The sequence below is a fragment of the Lygodium microphyllum genome, chromosome 11, assembly GCF_053477565.2.
Source record: "Lygodium microphyllum isolate KBCC chromosome 11, Lygodium_microphyllum_v1.1.10, whole genome shotgun sequence".
NCBI lineage: Eukaryota > Viridiplantae > Streptophyta > Polypodiopsida > Schizaeales > Lygodiaceae > Lygodium > Lygodium microphyllum.
In genome coordinates, this window is record NC_141145.1 from 21,677,992 (window position 1) to 21,702,865 (window position 24,874).

The 24,874-nt window shown below is 42.7% G+C and overlaps 1 protein-coding gene across 1 annotated transcript in view; it reads right to left on the reverse strand.

The window, feature by feature from the left end:
- Nucleotides 1-2,552: 2,552 nt before the first annotated feature.
- Nucleotides 2,553-24,874, reverse strand: part of LOC148028610 (ubiquitin carboxyl-terminal hydrolase 2-like) — a 79,861-nt gene continuing 57,539 nt past the window's right edge. The window contains exons 3-5 of the mRNA XM_087688885.1: nt 4,296-4,342; nt 4,113-4,215; nt 2,553-3,950 (exon numbers count right to left, since the gene is read on the reverse strand). Of these exons, the coding sequence (XP_087545011.1) occupies nt 3,165-3,950; nt 4,113-4,215; nt 4,296-4,342 (936 nt within the window). The 3' untranslated portion in view covers nt 2,553-3,164. The remainder of the gene's footprint in view (nt 3,951-4,112; nt 4,216-4,295; nt 4,343-24,874) is intronic.

The following is a 24,874-nucleotide window of genomic DNA, read 5'->3' on the forward strand; positions in this document are numbered from 1 at the left end:
AAGCTTCTACAAAAGGCAAACCCACTAAATGCAATGAACATTGAAACAACGACCATGTGCCTTGCTAAGATAAACAAAACCCACACATTTTTCTTTGAATAACATGTAGTTTTATTGTTTAATTGTGCAACCTTTGAATGTAATCATTCTATATGCTCGGTTTGGTACATTAATCCATATGTATTCTTACTAAATGGAACCACCGTATCCTGGTCTCTAATCTTATTGTACTTCTTAGAAAGGTTTTGTCCCACTTTGTCCCGCCGACATTGTAGGGGACTTATTCACCATCTCAACTTTGCATAAGATGAGGCCCTTTGCCATCTCTCACCCAATGATAGGAAGTGATTTTTGCCCCTAGCCTCAATAATCTCCTTGTCAATTTGAAGCTTCACATTTGCAAGGACACAAAAATTCCAAATAGACCAATGACTTCTCGATGTACTAGACTCACTATCTACGAACTTTTGCATTTGTGATTTTAAGTTACTTTACTTCGTTGACTTTCTTCAAGTATTGGCATTCCCTTTTGTGGAACCTCTAGCATGTTGTTTCAAGGGAGGCTTTGGTGGAGCTACATCCATAGTAGGCTCAGCAATGTCTTCATCAAGCACATCATGCAATGGGCTATCATCATTGCTATCCTTGGATTAAAACACATCCTCTAGTATGTATATCTCAATAAGAGAAGATAGTATGGGTACTTGAGATGCATCAAACAACTCGAATGGGTTATTGAATGGAGTTATGGATGAACCACATGGCATTGGTACATTGATATTATGGGCAATGGTTGGCAAGATGGTTGATTGGTAGGTAGACACAAAAGTGGACACTAGTCTATGGAGACTATAAAGCGGAGGCCCAAGGGGAAAGTGGATGCTGGAGGCACAATGATGAAAAGAAAGTAGTTGCAACATTGTGCAAATGGACACTTGCAAAATAAATGGTCATCAAAAGGGATAAGGATGGTCCAAAATTAGAGCAAAAGCTAATGTTAGTGTGTGGGAGAAGGCATGAGATAAAGACGATGATGAAAAAGGTAGGGGAATTTGCAGCAAGTGTGCTTTTTTTTAATAAAACTCAACACATTTGTGTGTTTGGGTAGGTTGCTATAAGGGTTATTTCGTTCTTATCATGTGTGAATGTTAATCAAACAAATAATAAAGATATAAACAACATAGATGCTATAGAGTGTAATTATTCATTGCATAGCCACAAATTTTGGATCACACAGCTTGATAATTGTATCAATGTCACGTACTCGACATCATAAGCATGCATCTGCACCACAATTGCTTGTAGCAATAACTAGTACGAGAAACCATAAAACCAAGTTTTCTCGTACATAAATGCAACTTGAAAGATGTGAATGCATCATGAACACAAACACTCACTAAAAAAATGCTAGGAATTGCTAATATTATTAGCTTAGGTCAACAAATGTAAAATGTAATGTAACATAAGCTATCATTGAAACAATTTAAATATTGGAATAAACATAAACTAGATTTGAAAGAATTCACAGCTTTGAAAATCTACATTAACACATGGTCTATAAATAAAAGCGTTAGTCAAAATAATGTATCAAAACATCAAACAAAATGAAATGAATTTAGTACATTTCAATGTTATTGTTAACACTATCTAACACCAATATTTACATTTACACTTAACATTAACATTAGATTCTAGCAAAACATTCACATTATCATTATAAAATCAACTAGAATTCAAAACATTTTCTTTAATTGAAATTGAAAAATAAACAATACATAATAAACATAATCATATACCTTGTGAGGGTGGCTATCGAGGAATTATTAGAAAGGTCGGTGAAGGCTTTTGACCTCTCTATGAGGTGGCAGTGGCTAGAACCGTTTGGCAACCAAGCAAAGGATGGCAATGGTTAGGGCAAAGGGGCCAATAAAGTGATGGCAATGGCTAGGATAAAGGGACCAATAAAGTGATGGCCTCCCAAAAGCAATTGAATGACAATTTTTGCAAACAAAATCCAACATTTTTAGCTACTCAACATTATGATACAAATTTTTTCATGATATATACAAGCTTATTGTGAGTCAAAGAATTGGGCCATGTAAAATTTTTTATATATTTTTTTTTAACTCTCATTTGGCCTCTTGTTGTCACTCTTTTGTGAACCCCTCATTTTATAACTAGGGATACGTGACATCCAAATGCCCTATATATATATATATATATATATATATACATATATATATATATATATATATATATATATGGTTGGACTATTATAAAACATACGTAGCTCATTTGGAAAAACAAGTTATAATGGAGGATTGTTAGATGACACTCTATTAGCCCCTTTACCCTACACTATGGAGTAGTGGGAGGAGGCTGGAGTAATCATCGTAGCTACTATCATTATCAATCTAATTATTCCAAAGAAAACAGCCTCAAATCACCATGTTCAGATCATTACTAGGTTTGGAACTCTCACACCCATGGAAGTTAACCCACCATTGAGCTACAACCCCATTGGTATATCTCAAAAGAGAACAAAAATCACATTACAAGAAAAAGATCATTACTAGAGGTGGCGACAGAAGCTGACAACGGATGGTGGCACTGATGTTGGAGCCTTGGTGCTGCAATGAAGCTGGGGGACATGTATATACTGGCATGATTTAAGAATCCTGCCATCAGATAAATTCCAGGCCTGGTGAAACTGAAATTGCTGTACATAAATGTCTGCAGGTCAGAACCTTGCCACTATCTGATAATCTCATCCGACACATGCACAGCCTCAATGGATCCATCCATCTCAAGATCACCATCATGAACCTTGCACTGGTTCCCGTCAATATACAAGGCCCCTGGATCATGGGCTACAGGTAATTCTAATAATTTCATCCAAAACATGTCAAAACTTAAATGGACCCATCCCTCTCAAAAAAATGCAACCATTATGCATCTTGCACTGCTGATAGTCAATATACAAGGCCATTTGGAACGTCTCTACTTCTATTCTTGCACTGCTGATAGTCACTGTTCAAGACCCCTCAGAAAATGCTCTAGTAGCATCCGATAACTTCATCTGAGACATGCAAAGCTCAAATGGATTCGTCCCATCTCAAAATGTGAACCATCAGGGACCTTGCACTGCTGATAGTCAATATCGATCATGTTTTCTGCCTGGCCTGCTCTAACAAAGGCATAAGCTGCTTTTTCTCTGCTAATAGTCTGAGAAAGTTAAACAGGAAAGGACCATAATTATGTTTACGCCGAATGTTCTCAGTTTTCCATTTCTTAAACTTCTCCTCCTCGAGTGAAATTTTTTGTGTGACATCCGCAATCTCTGACTCCACCTCATTCAGAAAATTCCTCAACTGCCCAACTGATGCAGGACCATAATCAACCTCCATCCTATCTTCATTTTTAGAATGAGCAATTCCCAAACGCTCCATAAGTTGAGCCCTTTGTGTCTTCAGCGTGTCCAAATCCTCATTGTAGATCTCCTTCCTGTTCTTTATGATAGCCATCAGATTGAACCTAATTTCACTTTTTGAGTACTTTTCTATCCTTTCCTGAATAACTGGCTGCACCATCTTCAACCAGCCTTTACTGTCAGCACTGCAGTCTCCACACTCTCCAAGTCTTATAGGGCCTTCCTTCAATCCATCCAGTTCATATAATGCGCCATTCACAGGTAAATAGCTAATAAAATGATACACATGATCATCCTTGCCTGTTATTTTCTGCTCATCTGGAACTAAAAGTTCAGGCCTAGCAAAGCTGTTATGAGCTGTACGTATCACTTCATTGTTGTGGATTGCAAGACCTTTAAGCTCAGGTGGAAAATCCCTTGTAAACTCTCTGAGCATGGAAAGTTCTGGGCCAATATCGAGTTCTGGTCTGTTCATGAGAATGGAAAGTATGGCTTGTGTTGCACAAGCATTGTTGATAACCTGCATTCCAATGAGCCATGCAGCATCCAGTTTAGTACAACAAAAACAAGATCACTCCACAGTTTATGTGCCCAACAATAAATAGAAATGTGTCTGTCTTTTTCTTTTCAAAAACCTTCATGAATCAATAGAGTGGAAGTTAAGGTGGTGGATGGCATCAACCTGACTGGCAAAAAACAAATTTGGATCATACTCCTTGAGTACAGGGCGATCATCTTTCTCCCCAGGTCGCCATTTGAACAAGAAGATGAACCCATATACAGGCCTGCATACATAGCCATAGTACTAGAGCTACTCCCAGATAAGGCACCATTCAGAGAACATCAGAGACAACTCCATACTTACCTTAATAAATTTAGGGATTCCAAATCCAGACTGTATAGCTCTTCAACCTGTAGAAAACGTTTACACAAACTGATACAACTGAAGAGATACAAAATGACCTGTCGCCTGAAACATACCTATAGCATTATTAAATAGCAAATTCTTTCATTTCAATGTGAGTTTTTTCCTGTTAGCAAACATTCCAAAGGAACATCCAACAAATAATTATGCAATGTAAGGTTATGTTAGACCAGTTTTCAAGTGTGGGCTAATCCTTAAAGACAGGCCTAAGCATATCATGCTTGTTGTCAGTTAAACAAGCCCAACTAACCAGCCACAAGCCACAGCATCATGAGATGTTGTAACGTGTGTTGGGAATAAAGGCCTCATGCCTTTTAAATGTGAACACACCCTTAGCACTTGTACTTACACATATATATCTATCTAAAAACCTAAAGGTACTCTCTCGTCATTGTACCTAAAAACGTGCTCACTCTCTACTCTGCTCTCTCTCTCTCTCTATCTCACACTACGCGTAGGACATTGTCTCGATCTCCGTGCCTAACCGGTCCCTACAAACTGGTATCAGAGCATAAGGTGCTGCAGATGATCAGCAGGCTAAGGCAGAAGACCAGCGTGGTGACAAGATAGCTCAAAGGCGAGCAGGAGAGTCACAGGCGTGAGCTGCAGGCATCGTGTTGCCAGCCATAGGTAACAGGGCCAGCCTCCAGCGAGGAGAGTGTGGCGGACTGGCAACCAGCTGACAGGCGTCTCCAGCAGACGTGACGTGTGGGTAGCGGGAGCAGCAATCGACTGGAGCAGGTGTGGACCAAGCCCACGACAGGCAGCAGTTGACGAACACCAGCTGACGCGCAGCAAACCGGCATCTCCAATGGGGCGGGACCAGCAGGCGGCAACTTGGCACGCACGAAAGGTCACAGACCTGAACAGCCCCTTGACCCGCAATTTTCCTCCTCTTGTTTTTTCCAAAAACATTTACTTTTGCCTCCTCTCCTCCGGGTGTTTGCGCGCGCAAGCACAGTGTGCAGATCTGTGCAAAATTGAGCTAGAAATTTGGGGCTTCTCCCGAATTTGGGGATCTCAACACAGAATTAGACTATCTGACTCAAAAATTGCAAAGTCTGTGCACATTTGCTTGGGAATTTTGAGGCTTTTCACATTTTAGTGAAATTCTTTCAATTTCACTAAAATTAGCGCACGCAAGACTTGGAAAATTTGGGGATTTGTCCAGATTTGGTGCAAGCAAGATGCAACAGTGATATCTATCTCAGAAATTGCAGGAATTTGTGACATTTTGTCCCCGACATTTGGGGCTTTTAATGTACATGCGCAAATTGGGCTGAAATTTACCCAATTTCTCGACATTGATGCACATTGGACCCCGTGCAATTTGGGGCTTTTGCAGTTTGGGCAAAATTTGTGCAGCATTTGGTCATTTTATGTACATGTAGGTTGAATTCCACACAATTTGGACATCAACACTTGGTAAAATTTGGGGATTTTGCTGAAATTTCTCTATTTTGGCACACCTGGCCTGTCCTATGCATGACAGAGGAAATGCATATGTGTGCTTGATGCTTTGAGCATAAAATTTTGGAGCTTTTTGACCCTTCGTGTTAAATTTTATGCCCGTGGGTACATGTACAACAGAAATTGCAGTTGAAATTTTGGGATTCCTCATGTAACGTGATGCATACGCCCTTGCAATAGCTGTAATCAGTTGGATAATGCTGTAGCACTTGGTTTGGTACTTCTGAAAATTAATTACAGATCTGAAATCTGTGCTTCTACGTGGTCATTCATTGCTGATTGGTACTTGTTTGTACCTTGGTCACTTGGGTGACAGTTTTGGACCTACATTTGCTAGTTTTTTTGTCACATTTGGGCTGAAAATCATGGCTGGCAGCAATGACAGCAGTAATCTGATGCACATAAAGAAGCTTGAAGGCACATAATTTTGCAATTTTGGCAAAAGCAGTGCTACAATATCTTGTTACAAAAGAAGCAGGCAAAGCCGATCAAAACCAAAAGGGCAAAGCCCGCAGACATGGATCAGGACGATTGGGATGAGTTAAATGAGCTTGCACGCTCAACCATAGAGCAATTGATTTTTTATGCCTTGCTCTTCAACATTGAAGGTTTGGATTCTGCATATGCTATATGGACTAGACTGGAAGAACTGTATGCAAAAAAGAGTGCTACAAGCAAAGTGTATTGGCTGAAAAAGCTTATGGATTTGCGTATGAAAGAGGGTATAGCAATATCTACTCACTTGAGTGAGTTTAACTCCATTTTCAGGCAGCTGGTTGCCTTGAAGTTCATGATTGATGAGGAATTTAAGGCTACTTTCTTGCTTTGCACTCTACCAGAGAGTTGGGATACATTCAGGACTGCTATGAGCAATTCTAATGTGATCCTTTTGTATGCTGATGTAGAGAGTGCTCTACTTATGGAAGAGATCAATCGGCAGAACAATGCATCCAGTAAGTCTTCCAGTGCTTTGCATACTAGGGGCAGATCACAGCAAAAGGAAAAATATGATGGCAAGGGACACAGTAAATCATGTGGCAAAGATGTAGAATGCCATCATTGTGGCAGGAAGGATCACTTTAAACGTGACTGCTACAAAGAGAAGAAAGAGAAAGAAAAAGGCAAGAAGACAAATGATAGCAAGGAAGAGAAGAAGGACAGTCAACCTAAGAAGAGCAGTATAAAAATTGAAGAGGTGAATGTAGTCACTCATGACAGTGATAGTGGGAGTGATGTACTCTTTGTCTATTCACACTTTGGTGCACATGATTACTTGCAGATACAGATGATGACATGCATACCTGGATTCTTGATTCAGGTGCTTCCTTTCATGTCACTCCTCATCGTGAGTGGTTTTCCGCCTATACAGGGGGTCGACATGGTGTTGTCCATCTTGGGGACAACTATGCATGTGAGATTGCAGGTATTTGCAGTGTGCAGTTACAGTTTCAGTATGGCTCTATCTTTACACTTCAGTATATACGGGATGTACCTCAGCTCAAGAAGAGCTTGATTAGCACAGGGCAGCTAGATGATGATGGTTCATACCACCTTTGGTGATGGAAAATGGAAGATCTGTAAGGGATCTAGGGTTATTGCTAGAGGTTGCAAGAGTAATACTTTGTATCCACTTCATGTATCTAGTGTACGTGACCATGCTGTTGCCGTAACCAAGCAGCCAAGCGTTTCTTTGTGGCATGGCCGGTTGGGACACATGAGTCAAACAGGAATGAAAGTGCTTTCTTGTTTGGGTTACTTGCCTTGTCTTTGTTATGCTAATTTTGAGCATTGTGATCATTGTATTTATGGCAAACATGTACAAATGTCTCACAAAAAGTCTCTTTCTTTGAAATCTTCTCCTCTAGAGTTAGTACATTCAGATGTATGTCAAATGCCAGGATTATCTTTAGGGGGAAAGAAATATTTTGTCACCTTTGTCGATGATGCTACACGAAAGGTATGGATTTATCCCATTCGTAGCAAGGATGAAGTGCTTGATAAGTTTAAAAATTTCTTGGCATTGGCTGAAAATCAAATAGATAAGACACTTAAGTGTCTTCACTCTGACAATGGTGGGGAATATGTGTCCAAGGCCTTTCAGGCATTTTGTGACAGCAAAGGGATAAAGAGGAAGCTCACTGCTCCTCATAATCCGCCCCAAAATGGAAATGCAAAGCATATGAATCAAACCATACAGGATAAGGTCCGTACGATGTTGTCTCATGCTACATTACCCCATGGTTTTTGGGCAGAGGCTGCTATGACAACTGATTAATAGGTCACCAACCATGTCTTTTGGGGGGAGGGGGGGGGGAGTTCCCCAAGAAGCGTGGTCAGGCAAGCCATCTTCATATGCTCATCTAAAAGCGTTTGGCTATGAGGCTTTTGTGCACATTCGTAAAGAAAAACGCAGCAAACTTGAGCCAAAGTCCTGTAATTGCATTTTCCTAGGATATAGTGACGAGGGTGAAATGGGGTATAGATTGTGGGATCCCGAGAAACGGAAAGTAGTACACAACAATGACATTATCTTCCGGGAAGATCACATGCACAAACAGCCCGAAGAGATTGAGGAGTTCCGTAGGGTTGTATTCCGGGAAGAAATACCTTTTGGACAGCAAAATGTGCCCGCTGTACAGCAGCAAATACCTGCTGTAAATAAACCTATAAATCCAGGAAATGATGCTGGAAATGATCAGCCAGCTATTGCCCATGAAAATGAGCCATTACATGTACAGAAACAACCAGGACAACAAGCTGTTAATGCTGATTTGCAGGCTGAAATGCAAGGACAGCATGCTGAAAATGGAAATTTGCAGGAACAGCCAGCAAACAATGACCATTGGGTTAGGAGATCGTCTAGGGCTACTAGACAACCAGACAGATTTGTTCCTAGTGCAATTAATGTGGCTGATTATGTCATGTTGACAGACTGTGGTGAATCATCTTGCTTCAAGAAAGCAATGGACAGACAGGACAGCAAGAAATGGTATAAAGCCATGTTGTCAAAGATGGAATCTCTTGAAAAAAATGGCACTTGGGACTTGATGCACTTGCCTAAAGGGCAAAAAACCCTTCCATGCAAATGGGTTTACAAGATGAAGGTCACTTCTAGTTCCTCACCAAAGTACAAAGCAAGATTGATTGCAAAAGGATACAAGCACGAGCATGGAATTGACTTTGATGAGATTTTATCTCCTGTAGTCAAGATGACTACATTGAGAACCATTTTGGGCCTGGTTACAGTTGAGGATATGGAGCTCATACAGATGGATGTAAAGACTGTGTTTTTACATGGTGATCTACATGAAGACATATATATGCACCAGCCTCAAGGGTTTGTTGAACAAGGGAAGAAAAAAATGGTATGTAAACTCAAAAGGAGTTTGTATGGGCTGAAACAAGCACCAAGAGAATGGTATCATAAGTTTGATTCATTCATGCACTCCCAAGGCTTTTATAGAAGTCAAGTGGATCGCTGCTTGTACACCAAGAAGACAGCAGATGGCAGCCTAATTATCTTGGTTTTGTATATTCATGACATACTGATTGCTGGCAGGGATACTCATGCCTTGGATTCATTGAAGTAAAGTCTTCACGGGAGCTTTGACATGAAGGACCTTGGTGATGCAAATCACATTCTTGGCATGCGAATACTCAGAGATAGATCGAAAGGCTTACTCTATCTATCTCAACAAGAGTATATCTCCAAAGTTTTACAATGTTTCAATATGGAGGGGGGGAAAACAATTGGGGTTCCATTGCCTCCATATGTGAAACTTGGTGCAGAGGACTGTCCTACGTCTGATGATAAGAAGGCTGAAATGGCCAAGATACCATATGCTTCAGCTGTTGGCAATTTGATGTATACTATGGTTGCTACACGTCCTGACGTTTCCTTTGCAGTGGGAGTGGTTAGCAGATACATGGCAACCCCTGGCAAGAAGCATTGGGATGCAGTGAAAAGTATTATGAGATACCTCAAAGGCACAAAGGAGTTGTGCATCTGCTTTGGAAAGCAAAAGGCATCTGTTGTTGGCTTTACGGATGCAGACTATGCTGGTCATGCGGACTGTAGGAAATCCACTTTTGGGTATGTGTTTACTTTCACAGGAAAAGCAGTCTCTTGGATCTCCAGGCTACAAAAGTGTGTTGCACTGTCTACTACAGAGGCAGAGTATGTGGCTGCCACTGAGACATGCAAGGAGGCTTTATGGCTTTCACATCTGGTGGGAAAGCTTGGCATCATGGAGTTACCTGTTCTCCATTGTGATAGTCGGAGTGCTATCATGCTAGCACAGAATCCTATCTTTCATGCAAAGACAAAGCACATATAGGTGAAGTACCACTTCATTAGAGATGTACTTGACAGCAAGAGCATTGAGCTTGTCAAAGTGCATACATATGATAACCCTGCAAACCTTCTCACGAAGGGTCTTCCAACAGAGCGGTTTACTCATTGCCGACAGATGATGGGAGTTGGATATATATATGTATTTCAGCTTTGTACATTCCTAGACTTAGCTGATTCTTTTCTCCTCTTAAGGCACATTGCCTTTAGATGGGAGGTTGTTGGGAATAAAGGCTTCGTGTCTTTACACCCTTAGCACTTGTACTTACACATATATATCTATCTAAAAAACTAAAGGTACACTCTCGTCATTGTACCTAAAAACGTGCTCACTCTCTACTCTACTCTCTCTCACTCTCTCTCTGTGTCTCACACTACGCGTAGAACAATCAATCGCAATCTCTGTGCCTAACCGATCCTTACAACGTGCCTGTCTATCAGCTGTCCAAGCACATTTTTAGCGGTCCATCGAGATACAAATCTTAGCAACGTTGCCTGGCACTCCCATGGAATGTTACGAGGTTTGTCGCCTAGGGTTTCCCAAGTCCGCCTCGCAACGCAACGTTCGCGGCCAAACCCACTGGGATAGACCTGAAATTTGGGTTCCTAGTGGTCAAGGTCTCCTGACAGCATTCTAGCGTCGGGTCTTTGACATTCTACTTTACGCAGAGATACCCAAGCCAAAGCAAACCCATGCCGCACTTGCTTCAAAGAGAATGGGAAATGAGAGGGATGCGCCGCTCAACCTCTCTACCCTAGGGCATAGTCCCATTCCGGTCCCCTAAAACAGCATGAATCGGGGTTCTAACCCAACAATTACCAAGGGTCGGTCGTCGGTAAAACCTTGTGAGAAGCCTCTCAATTCCCTGGGACCGCCCTGCCATAGGACAGACTTGTCAGGGGTTCCATCTACCCGCTTCCTTCAATAGGCGTTCTTTAGTTATTTAATTAGGTCCTACTGCATTTATGTGTGACATTTAAAATCAACTTCCTTAATTTAAGCCTTTTAGGGAAGAGGGTTCATTCGTGTAATTTATAGCACAGACAGGAATACACAACAAGCAGTCCTTTTGACAAACAAATTCAAACAAATTCCTTAACTTATCTTCAAGTTTATCTTTGTCTCCTACCCATACAGGAGAAATTATATGTCCCTTCTGCCCTACAGAAGTAGCTGGTCCAAATCACATGGCACCACATATTCCATCCTTATCTAGAATAGGATCTTCCAATGCCACAGACATTGGGGCCACGAAGGTCTTCAACTCCATTCCGGACTTGGCAAGGGGTGTCCAGAGCTCCACCCGACCCATAAGCTAGCTAGGAGTGAAGCATTATTTCCATGGTCGGCCTTTCCACCACTTGACCTTCGGCCCGTGAATCGAGCAATACCCTTTTCGAGTTAGTCCACAGTGTGATTATGGAGGTGATCCACCCATGCAAAAAACATTTCCTTAATTAAATCATTTAAGAGTCAAGCACAATCAAGGCAATCAGCCTAATATCATCTTCCGGACCAACAAATCCTCAAGTTATGTATCACAATCTTTCACCAGCTGGGCATTCCTTCCAAACAACAACAGGATCAACAGAGATGTCAATAAGAACAAGAACAAGAGTGTTCAAGTTCACGGATCAAGATGCCACCAAGAGTGCTTGCAATTGATCATGCCTGTTTGAGCATATGTCCTGGATTGGGCAGCAAGGTCTCTTCAAGGATTCCGAGCACATGGGAGAGCAGGATTTTGCTCAGGGCTGGAATGCAATGTGGATTCATTGTCAGCAGCTTTTACACTTGCTACACACCCATATTACTCCTGTAATATTTAAAGTTGAGGATAGTTTCCACTTTTGGCCTTTCTCATCTTTCTTTGAGTTGTGCATTTAGGAGACTAGTGTTTTACTAATGTAATGCATTGGTGATATCACATGTGCCACCTTTCAGATCACTTCCTTACGTAAGCTTCTTTTGGCATGGAGATTTAACAGGATGAGCATAGGACCTCTCTCTCCCAGCAAAGGTATTGCCTTGAGATCCTTTCCATTTATGGCATGACCAAGTGCATCCCTGTTTCTACTCTCATGGATCCCAATATCAAGCTCATACTCTGAGATTTGGTACTGATTGATGCTCGCCACAGATACCAGCAATTGGTGAAGTCCCTTCTTTACCTAGCCAACACCAAGCCGAACGTTTCCTTCTCAATCAGCATTTTGAGTCAGTTCTTCACCTCTCCTCAGTCAACTCAATGGCAAGCCAGTAGAACATGCTTTGCTATCTCAGAGGTGCCACAAAGACACTACTTTGAAGGGCTATTCAGACTCAAACTGGGACAGCAACATCAACACCGAGGGATCACAACCACAATGCACATGCAGATTACTGCTTCATCCTAGAAACATGATTTCATTTATTGGTCGAGACTGAAGCAACCCATATTGCAAGATTTTCAGCAAAGTCCTGCTTCAACACTCCTTCGGAGTGTTTGTATCTTCATCCACTTGTCTCACAATTAGGACACGTACAAGAGCAGCCCAGCATCTTTTTCTCTGACAGTCCATTCACAAACCAATAACGTCAGGTTCATAACATCTTGCCAGTAGATCAAGCAAGCAACACTTAGACATCAGGACAATGTACTGGACATTTTTTAGCAACACTTAAGCTCTTGACAGCCTTGGAAAGCTAGCATATATAGCTAGAGTTGGACTACCATGATTTCCCTTCTTCATTTGAGAGAGAAGCATCATTTGTCCCCTCATTCATAGGAGTGGATTCTTGTTCCCCGATATGTCACTAAGAGGGGGTGTTACAAGAATTTCTCTCTAGCTCCATTTCAGGTTTTTAAAGGGTTTTTTCATGGTCATTTCATGGGACACTTTTTGCTCATCTTACCCAGAACTGGTCTGACTAATTTCCAGTTTCCTGGTCAGCCAGATTTATGGCTGCTATTTATTAATGGTAGCCTGCATGTCCAATGAGTTCATTCCCAGTTTCCATTCTGCAGTTGCAGTTTTGTTTCTGCTACCTCCATCTGTTCGTGCATATTTTTGGTGTTCATTTCCCTGGATCTCTATTTTCATCAATCCTCATGAAATCATTCTCTCTTTAATCTGCCGACTAAGTGTTCACAACATATAATTGGGCATATTCAGTTAAGCCATTCTTACAGTACTGGTGGTGGCAAGTTTCTAAGGCCCAATTTCATACTAAAACTGCATTAGTGTGTATGGGGTGTGCACATCATCTGATTGGATTTGGACCTTACATCAGTTTAAAGTGCAATTATGACGTGCATATGCGAATGTCCTTAATGTTGATTACAGTTGTGTACACAAGTGAGCAGCACGTGGATTGTTCATGCCTAATGTGACCAGCCACTCCATTGAAGGGAGAGGATAGGCAATGTTGTATGCCCATTGCCTGCTGTTGCACACCAAGTTTGCAGCCTGTAGGCACTGCACTTTTTCTGTGCCTTCAGCATGTGAAATCAGACCAGCACCATCCTAGTCTTCCCTCATTAACACATATTAGCTCCTGCCCATCACGTCACGAACACTGCCCTGCGTCACGCCTCTGCTGCCATCGCGCACCCACCCAGCGCTTCCATCACTCTCCCCAGGTCCCCCCCTCTCCTTCCTCAGTATTCGCCCCCTCAGCATTCGCCTTCCTCAGCATTCGTCTTCCATCTCTTTACAGCAGGTGCTGTTAGAAATCAAGCTCACCGTCAGTGTGTCTTCATCTATGACCGACATTTATGACAGCTAGTGTGTACAGCTGTCTACATGTGACTACATTAAATAAGTCGGGTTAGTAGTCAGTCAGTGACCTGACTAGAGTTAGTCAGTCTAGTCTACATTTACACTAGGTCACTTTATCTTGTAGTGTGTGTGTGCTTTTCAATTTTGAGTGTGTGGAAATGAAGGAATGAGCTTGAGAGCCTGAAGGCTCATGGATATGGAGTCTTTCCCTTTCTCTCTCTCTACTCTTTGAACATGGTATCAGAGCTTCATCCATGAGGCTGTGGGAGAATGGGCATGACAACTTGCAGCGCAAAGGAGATGGAAGTAAGGAATGAGGAAGAAGCTGGACACTTGCAAATGAAGCCATAGTCAAAGGAAGGAATCAGCGTGGACTGCCTTCTGAAAATCGTGGACTGCCTCCTGAAAATCAGCAACCTGTGTCTGAAAATCGTGGACTGCCTCCTGAAAAACAGCAACCTGTATCTGAAAATCTGCGCCTGCTGATTTGAATGGACAGCAACCTGTATCTGAAAATCTACGCCTGCTGATCTAAGTGGACAGCAACCTGTCAATCTTCAGTGGGGCACCTGGACAAGGTTCATAGAGCATGTATGCTCACTGTTGAAGGTATTTGAAGTGTGCAAGGAGTAAATGCTTGTGTGGGAGCTCTGTTATGAGCTGGAGTGACAGACACAGACCTGTAATCATTTCTGAACTGCTGTAAACATGAATGGACAGCATGCATTCAGTCATTACTGACACACAGGAGCCTTGTACTACACTCAGAAGGCATCTTTGGAGCACAAGAATGTGTCAAAGCATGTATACATTGGATCAAATGTCTTGGAGCTGAGATCTCTTGCTCAGAATACTCAGATCTGAAAATCAATGACAGGCTGAAAACTGTCATACACAGTCAATGACAGAATACTCAGATCTGAAAATCAATGACGGGCTGAAAACTGTCATACACAGTCAATGACAGAATACTCAGATCTGAAAATCAATGACAGGCTGAAAACTGTCATACACAGTCAATGACAAGTACTGTGCATTACTGAAGCAATACAGGTCAACTTGGGGATTCCATCATCTATATGAACTGGCCTATACATGCTGAATGCATGGAGAATTGAAGCAAGTAATGAGCATCATTGAAAACTGAATTTTGAAGCTGAAATAAATGCAGTTACACTGTCCTGGATAATTACAAACAGCTCATGAGGTTTATGCCATTGGTCAATGAAGACAGATTGTCTATGCCTACTCAGATGCTCATGTATTGAACTTGCCACTATAAAGTAAGTGTATGACATGGTCAAAAGACATTTTGGAGCTGCTTGGAGCTTGGTATGCTGAATTCCGGTTGACTGCAACCTGAAACTAAATTTGTTGACACACTCAGTTTTGGACTTGAAATTGCTGCTGGTTACTCACAGTTTACAGTTTTCAGACTGCTTGTATGTACCCTGGCAGTGAGGTTACATAAGCTTAAGCTGAAGCAAACACATAGCTTATGTATTGACAGTTATATCTACAGTTGAGACCACTTGTTTGAGGGTTGTTTTGGGGTGTCAGTGGGCTGAAATACCCTGGTTTTTTTCTGCAATTTAGTATGATTGTTGTTGCTTTGAATGGCTTAGGCAAAGAGTACAAAGCTTTTGACACTTCCATTTTTGTCAGAGAAGAGCCCCCTAGCTGGGAAGAGCTAGTTGCTTTGTTGCTGCATGAGGAAGTCAAACTTGGTTTGAATATAGGTTCTAGTGCATCTTAGAGTAGAGACACTGTGTTGTACTCTAGCCAGCGTGGCAGAGGATCTAGAGGTCGTGGTTCATTTCGAGGTCGTGGTGACACTCGTAATACTTATGGACAGCAGCAGCAGCAGAGTAATTGGCATGGTGCAAATACACAAGGCCAGCGAGGATCTGGTGGTTTTAGAGGCAGGGGGGAGATCATCCCGAGGTACAGGTGGTGGTTCTGGTTCATGGGAGTCGTCTGATCAGTCCAACAGGGACAAGGACTGCCATTATTGTGGCTGGTATGGGCATATTGCAAAGGATTGTTACAAGAAGCAAGGAGATATGAAGACAAAGGGCAGACAGCATGGGCACTATGCATCTTCCAGTGGTGCTCATGATGAGAAAGTTAATAGACTCTTTGCCATGCAGCATGTATCTAAAAATGCATCGAGACATGATAGAGATGACAGATGGTACATTGACTCTGGAGCGTCAAACCACATGACCCCGCATGGAGAGTGGTTTGATGAGATGGTTGCAGGTACACATGGTTATGTATGTACTGGGGATGATACCCAACATGACATAAAGCATAAAGGGATTGTTCCATTGATGATGCCTGATGGCAAGAAGAAAGGCCTGCATGATGTCTTACATGTACCGACAAATGCAAGCATCAAACCGTGGAAAATGAATATCTGGGAGACAAATCTGATCAAGAACTAACACAATCGTCCATGGAAGCCATGTTCAACACCCCTTCTAAGAACACACGATACAAGACGTATGGCCGTAGGGTCCGCGTGATTGGACCGTCTCCCCAACATCTGACAGGCATGGAAAGACCTCACGCACCATGAATGAAAAGAAATACGAAGAAATTCATCTCATGATTCGCTCTGTACTACAAATTATGAGACAAGAATTGGAGAGAGAAATACGAGAGCAGGTCAAAGCCGAACTGATAGTAAATCAGAGGGCAGAAATGCAAGACGTGCAAATAAAGATTAGGAATGACTTACAGGCACAAATGCTGTCCGAAATGCACACGCTGAAAATTGAAATGTTGAAAGTGGTAGATGCCTACAAATCTGAAATCTTAGAACTAGAGAAAGAATTGAATACATTTAAGAAAAAAGAAATGAACGTGCAAGAAGAACTACAAAAAGAGAAAGAGGCTTTGAAGCATGTGAAAGGGAGGTTTGCTCATGGGCAGAAGTGGCAAAGACAACACAGAAGCAGATAGAAGAAGCCAGCCCATGGATTGAGGTAGTAAAAAAGAATGAGGGAACATCCGTGAACAAGATTGAAGTAATGAATGCTACCTTGGAAGAAGAGACTAGGAGACGGGCTAGGGTTTTACACGTACGGGTAGTAGGATGGGAGGAGAAGAGCAGCCCACAGGAAGACGTTAAGACACTTGCTAACAAAATTGGGGCTTCAGACGTACCTATCGTCAGTGCTTGGAGAGTGGGGAAAGAGGACTCTAAGTCCAAGGCTCTAATTCTTCGCTTTGGGGACATAGAGAAAAAAAAGGCCTTCCTCTCCAAGAGGGGAGCCCTCAAGGGTGAGAAGATTTATTTGGATGAGGACCTTACCCTAGCACAAATAGCGCATCATAGAGAACACATACCCAAGGTATTGGAGGCTCGCAAAGAGGGAAAGGGGGCTGTTTATAGGGATGGACGAGTCATCATCACTGACAAAAGGACTTCGTGATAGTACGAGACCTATGAGACACTTCGGATGTCAATATGGAACTGTAATGGAGCCCTACGCTTGGATGCTGGTTACTTTGAAGATAGCTTCCGAAACATAGATATAGCAATGTACACAAATGCTACTTTCCTCCTGCAAATTCTACCTATGCCACACGTGATGGATCTCCCTTTGATGTACTTTATGAGGATATCATGAGATATGCTAGCACTGGGGAATATTATTAATAGGTGATTTCAATGCACGCACTGGAGATAGACATAGTGACTTTTATATGCATGATAATGCCATGTTCAAAGAGATCGACATAGATGAAATAGGCCTATGCAGGAAAGCCCAAGATAAAGAAGTGAGTACCTATGGGACACACCTATTGACTTTGGGAAGCGCACACAGACTAGCCATCTTTAATGGTCTGCCACAATGGCCAAGATCTGACAATTTGACATGCTCGAATCACAAAGGAGGGGCAAGTACTGTGGACTACTTGATGGGCTCACCAGCATTGATACCAGACATCCAAAACTTTAAGGTATCTAAGAGACCAATTGGCATAGCAGCAGATCATGCTATTTTGACATTCATGCTCTCTTATGTACATATGAAACATGAAACACCATGCCTCCCTAGACATCCCAAATACTACTTTACAGAAGACACCTCACACATCTACAGTGGTTCTCTGCAGACCAGTTTACATGATTTGGATTCGAGTAGATCGTTGCAAGAATGTACAAGGGATTTAGCAGAGGCCATACATGGATCAGCCATGTATGCATTCCCACACACCTCGCCCCAAGGTAGACCCACACGATCTACTACTCCCCAAAATAGCTGGTATGATGATGAGTGTAGAGTCATCCGAGCTCGCTTACAAAGAGAAGTGGAGCTAGGCACTCAGACACATCGCCAAGCAAAGGCGTTCTTCAAACGCCTTGTGTGAAAGAAGAAATGAGACTACTTAGTGAAAGTTGAAGCAGAGATATATCAACTACTTTTGGGGCGGAATAGCAAGAGTGCATGGAAGATGTTTCATGAAAGACAGCCCCCCATATTGATTACATCACCAGATGCTTGGCTTGACTATGGGAAACAACTGTATGACCTGCCAGGACAGCCACCTATGCAGCCCCCACAAGCTTGTAGGCCAACACAATGGTCTTTCTTCACATGGAAAATGATTAGAGATGCAATTTATAGATTACAAAATGGGAGGGCACAGGATGAGGATGGACTAGTAGTAGAACATTTCTCACATGCTTGTGACATATTAGTACCCATATTAGCACATATGTTCAATAGAGCAGTATGTGAAGGTTTCCCTATGAGTTGGTCAAACAATACTATAATCCCGCTATTTAAAAGTGGTGATCCCCTGATTCCTAGCAACTACAGGACTATCATGATCGGTCATGCTTTGGCCTAGATATGCAGATCTATATTGGAGCATGAACTCAGTGAATGGGCTGAAATGCAAGGCAAGAGAGCACAAGGACAGGCAGGTTTCAGACGAGGATATACCACGCTGGACCACATTCTCACACTTAGAGCCATTATTGAGGAGGGTCGAGCCCAAGACAAGAGGATCTATTGTTGCTTTGTAGACTTTCGCAAAGCTTTTGATACAGTGCCTCGTACACGCATCATGTAGAGATTGCAGGACATTGGAGCACCAGAGGGTATACGATGGAGTGTCTATGCATTATATGAGGCAATGACAGGTCATGTATGAGCACTTGGGGGGCTATCAGAGAGGATTGACAGTACCATAGGAGTGAAACAAGGATGCCCACTTTCACCCACATTATTTGGTCTATACATAGATGAAGTGTCTGATTACATAGACCGAGGAGGAGGAGCTAGAGCCAGCCTGGCAAGGGTGCTGATACCGATATTACTGTATGCAGATGATATTGTTCTCATTTCAGACTCACCGGAGGGATTACAGTACCATCTAGACGCTTTGCACATCTTCTCTAGAGACAAAGACCTCACAGTGAACCTTGGGAAAACCAAAACCATGGTTTTCAATACTTTAGCAGCATGGGTGACTAGATCTATGTACCAGTTTACATTTGGGAGAGACATACTGGAGCATGTGAGAGAATATGTCTATTTGGAAGTCACCTTCTCTGGCCCACATTTTTCGTTGAGAGGGGCATCAAAGGCACATCTGGCACATGGATACGCAGCACTAGGGGGACTCGAGAGTCAATGTGCTCACATACAGTTCCAGGAGCCCCGCACCAAACTCTGGTTGCTTGACACCCTAGTCATACCTACATTACTATATGGAGCAAAGGTATGGGGTTGCAGCTTGTACCACAGGCGTCTTAGCCCACTCACTGATCAGATTGGAGTAGAGAGAGATTATTATGATGGTTGGGATAGCATGGAAAGGCCATTGATCATGATGATAGCATGCATGATTAGGAGTGAGCCCTCCACCCCACATCCCATTGTCAGAGCAGAGCTAGGGGCAACACCTATAGTTATGGAGGCACTCTTCAAGGCAGTGACCTTTTGCCACAGACTATGGGAACTTCCACGCCATAGATACTCTAGATTGGCATTAACCTCATCTAGACAACTAGCAGCAGAAGGCGAGAAGAACTATTGATTTTCACAGATGGCTATTTGGATGAGCCTACATGGTTTGGATATTGACCGTCTTCCACCTTTGGATTATAGCCTTGACTGCCCTACACTTTCTCTTAGCCGATCAGAGCTGAACCAAGTGATCAAAGCTGATATCTTGAGGATTGAGACAGCAAGGACATGGATCCATCCACCATTCCCTCTAGGATCGAGGATGGAGTTCTACAAGTCATTTATTTTCTCTCTGATGATGGTTTCACTATTCAGCCAGCATATATAGACACCCATCTCTCCCATAGCGTATGGGTTGTTGCTATTGGACAGATTCGCACCTCCTCACATAGGCTTCAGATGGAGACAGGCAAATGGACAAATACCCTAGCAGAGGATAGGACTTGCCAGCTTTGTGGTCGAGAGCCTGAAACGGAGGAGCACTACATATGCAGATGCACAGTATACTATGACATACAAGGACGGTACCATTGCCTCTTCCGTGATGGATTTGGACCTCTTCGTCGTGTCATGGAGTACGAGGACCAAAGATGCCTAGGTCTTTTCCTCCTGGAGCTTGAGAGGCACCGAACTGCACTACTACAAGACAGGAGGCCAGCTCATCCAGAAGGACACACACAGAGAGCAGTGACAGACTTCTACAGATCTGACCCTACTGACACTACCAACCTAGCAGAGACAGAGCCACCCCGCCAGACACCTTACAGGCCACGCCGTGGAGTCGCATTGGATAGAGCCATTTCCCTTCGTCCGAGCACGACGACCCCGTCTACTAGGACCACGTCTGAGAAGGCCACACCATAGTTGGATCAGAGCCATTATCACGAGACACCAAAGACTCACCACCAGGCATATCAGTGAAGCAGCTAGGGACCACATCATAGCTGAGATCATGTGCAGATCTTGAGATCAACTACAGCCCATAGTCTCCACCACACTTTTTGTACATGGCTCTATCAGATCTGGTTCTCCTTTCCTTTCCTTTTCTTTTCTATCGATGGAATAACACTACACATGGTTCAACCCTAGTATAGTCCCACCGTATAGTTATTTTCAGTATTGTTTCATAGGCCACCCACTTATTTGTAATGTTATCTTTACCTTACTAATGAGATGACATTAGACATGGATGTACCTTGGATTTTGTCTCTTAGGCCACATTGGCCTTATGTAGACGTTAATATATCTTTCTTTCTTTCTTTCTTTCTTTATAATCTATGCCCTTCTTCTATATATAGCCTTTTGCTACCAACCGTGCTTTGTGCCTGTCAATGGTACCATCGGCCTTGCGTTTGAGTTTAAGAAAAGAACCCATTTTGTACCAATGGCCTTTTTGCCAAGTGGTAAGTCCACAAGATCCCATGTAGAGTTAGTGGCAATAGAGTCTAACTCATCCTGCATGGCCTACATCCAGTGTACATCTTGCTGAGCTTCGTTCAAGGAAGCAGGCTCATCATCATTCAACAATGAGCTCATAAATACATGCTCATTACAATCATCTACTTCCGTAAAATCAGCCAAATGGGCTCCCTCTACATCATGTGCTGCATGTCTAGCAGCCCTTCTAGTGCATTGAGCTAAAGGAGCATCCATTTTAATCTCTTGGAGAGTTTGTAACAACCATCTCAAGACTATTTTTGCTGCATTTACAGCAGCCCTTTCATGCTGTATTGCATCTTCCACAGCATGTGGCAAACCATCATCAATACCCTGCTAATCAAGCAGATATGGTGCAGCAACAGCTTGTTGTATTAAGTCTGTTCGGCCATTTACACTAGGCACGAACTCCAAAGAAAGTGTTGGGTGTAAAGCCCCTTTCAGTGTAAACTCCCATTCATCCCGTGTGTATAAACTTATGGGTGTGAACACACCCTTTACTTGTACCCTAACATATAAATACATTTTTATTTTTTGTGTACCGTGCAACACACTGGTACACTCACATTCGGTTTTCTCAACTCTGAACTCTATCCTTTCTCATTCCAATCTTGCACTCCATAGCACTCATGCTCAACAAATTGGTATCACAGCATTGATTACAGCATTCGCACTTCCCAAGAGAGTGCAAGGTTGCGGAACAGGTAGTAGTCAACAAGTGTGTCAGGTTGCAGGACTGATGACAGCAGTCCACAGCAGGCAGCACTCAACACGTGAGACAGGGCAGTCAGCATGCAACAAACGGAGTTGGGGTGAAGGTGACCAGCATAGGTCGCGTGCAGCACTCAGGCTAGCAAGCAACCAGGTTCCGACCCAGGGCGACGGGGCTGACCAATACGGCGGCCAAGTAGACTACGTGTGACAGGCCAACAGGGCCAAGCGAAGGTCGACGGCAACATCATCTGCGATCAAACCAACATCATGCACAAGGTCGATGGCGACAGGACTGTGACTGCAAACACCACAGGTCTGTAAGCATGAGCAGATGGGCAACCAATCTATAGTTCGTGTTTGTGGGTGATGTAGGCTTAGATATCCTCCTTGTCCTATTGGACTAACATTCATCAACTTGACAATGAGGTTGTTAGAGTATCCCAACTCAGAGAATCTCTTTATCAAGAGACTCTTGAGGTTATTGAAGTCATTGCGTTCGGCATTGTCTAGACTAGTGTACTATGCCTATCCTTTGTCTCCTAGGCAAAGTCCGAAATCTTGTGCGCATTGAGTAAGGTCCAAGAGGCCATTAGCCTCGCATGCTTGCTCAAACTGCTCCACAAAGCTATACGGGTCATTGTCGGGGTGATACTTGTTGAGTTACTTAGCAATCACATATATCTTGGTTTGGCTTCTAGAATTCGGGGTGATTCCTATAGTCCTGCTAGCAACAAAGTTGCCAGGGCTACTTCGCTTTGCTTTGTGGCCGCTGCTTTGTGGCCATGTTGTCTAAGAGTCGCTTCATGAGAAGCTTGCTTAGCGTAAGATCAACCTCTAGGGCTCTCTCCCTCTTAGCACTTGGTCCAATCCTAATTCAATTGGCAAGCGGTAAGATGTATTGGACTTCACACATTTCTATGTCTTGTCTCACCTTTTGAGCTCGTTTCTCTTAGTCATAGGTGGCTATGCTTAGCAATGCTTTCCTTGCCAACCTTCTCTCTTCCTCTAGATTGGCTATGATATTCTCGGCTAGTCTACCACGATACTCCATTTTGGTTTGCAGGTCATACCAGGTCATCAGTTGTTGTTCGATGTTGACTGGGAATTCTCCAAATCTCATGCTGGTCATACATAATAGGACAATTTGACCCAAGAGAAATTGCACACATTGGCTCCAAAAATTTTGGGGTTTGTTCTCATATCAGTGAAATTTTGCTTAGCTGAGTCAAATTTGTTGACATTGGTACACATTTTGACCTGAGAATTTTGGGGCTATTGCAAGATTTTGGAAAATTTCACTAATTTTTCCCATTTTATGCTCTCGGGTTCAGCAATCGGTGCAAATTGGTCAATAAACTTTTGGGGCTTTTGCCGAAATTTGAGAATTTTGGCAAAAATGATGTTTGAAATGTACATTGGGAATATTACTGATGCAATCTTGGTGCTATAAGCAGTGAGATTTATCTTCCACTTGTGAGATTTTGAAGAAATTGCAAAGAATCCTGCTTTCTTTTGCGTATCAGAAGTACTTGGTCACATATGTATGCAGTACATATGTTGGGCAGCTCCCATTGAGTTGATGTATTGCTGAATAGTCATGTTGCAACAGTCTTAGTGATTACTTGTAGATCTGGGATTGTTCCAGATATACTTTAGGTGATACTGCTGAAGTGGGAGTCACCTGGCAGTGATGTATGCTTTGAGTATATGCTGAAATTTCAGTTATATTGCTGAAAGTCATCCGTTCTACTGCTGTACGTGTACTTGGACTGAACCTTGCTCTCATTGACTGAAAATTTGGGCTGATATCAGTTGAATATTCAGCTCATTGTTTGCTGCCATAAATTTCAGTATTGATCTTTGAGTACATTGCTGAAAAACGGCTGAAAATGCTCCAAGCAGCAGTGACACTAAATCCCTTCTTGAAATCAAGAGGTTTGATGGCACTGATTTCGACTTGTGGAAGGACAGGATGCAAGGCATTTTGTTTCTCAAGGATTGTGATGATGCTCTTTTGGAAGTGCAGCCTGCAGCTGTGATAGATGAGGATTGGGCTAGACTCAATAAGAAGGCCATTGCATACATTAAAATGGTTGTATCTCATGATGTACTTACAAAAATTAAGTGTCTTGATATTGCTTATGCCATATGGAAAAAGTTGATGGACACTTTGTTAGCAGAGTATTTGTCAGCTCATGTGTGAGTCTGAGCTTGATCTGGGCTGGGTATTTTTATTAGGTATTTTAGGTATTTTCTAGTGTGGCATTTTATGCCAGTGGAGCATTTTATGCACCAGTCGGCCAGCATTAATGCTGTCCGACCAGCATTATTGCTCCCCACTTTTTCAGCCTATTTATACTCAGTGCTCCTCCTCAGTCGGTATCATCATCTTCACCATCTGCAGACTCTGTGGAGAGAGGAGCCAGAGCCAGTGCCAGTGCCCACGCAGCCAGTGACTCACTGTTGTATGCGACTATCTCGTGTTCAGATATTTGGATTCCATTTCCCGTGCATACATCTGAGTTCTTATCTGTATCATGTTCTTTTCTTTTCTCTTTTTGTCTTGTGTTTCAGCAGTTTATTTCAGCACATGTTTATGCTTCCACCGCTGCTCCACTTCTAATGTGGTATCAGTTTTCAGGATCTGTGTTTCTGCTGTGTTTTATTGCTGATTTCAGGACTGTTTTGTACCCCTGCTAATCAGACGACTGCTGTCGCAGCCAGGCGACCTGTTTTGGGGCTGTTTTCAGCCTGCGTTTTTTGCAGTTTTGCCATCGCCTGCTGCCTACGCACCC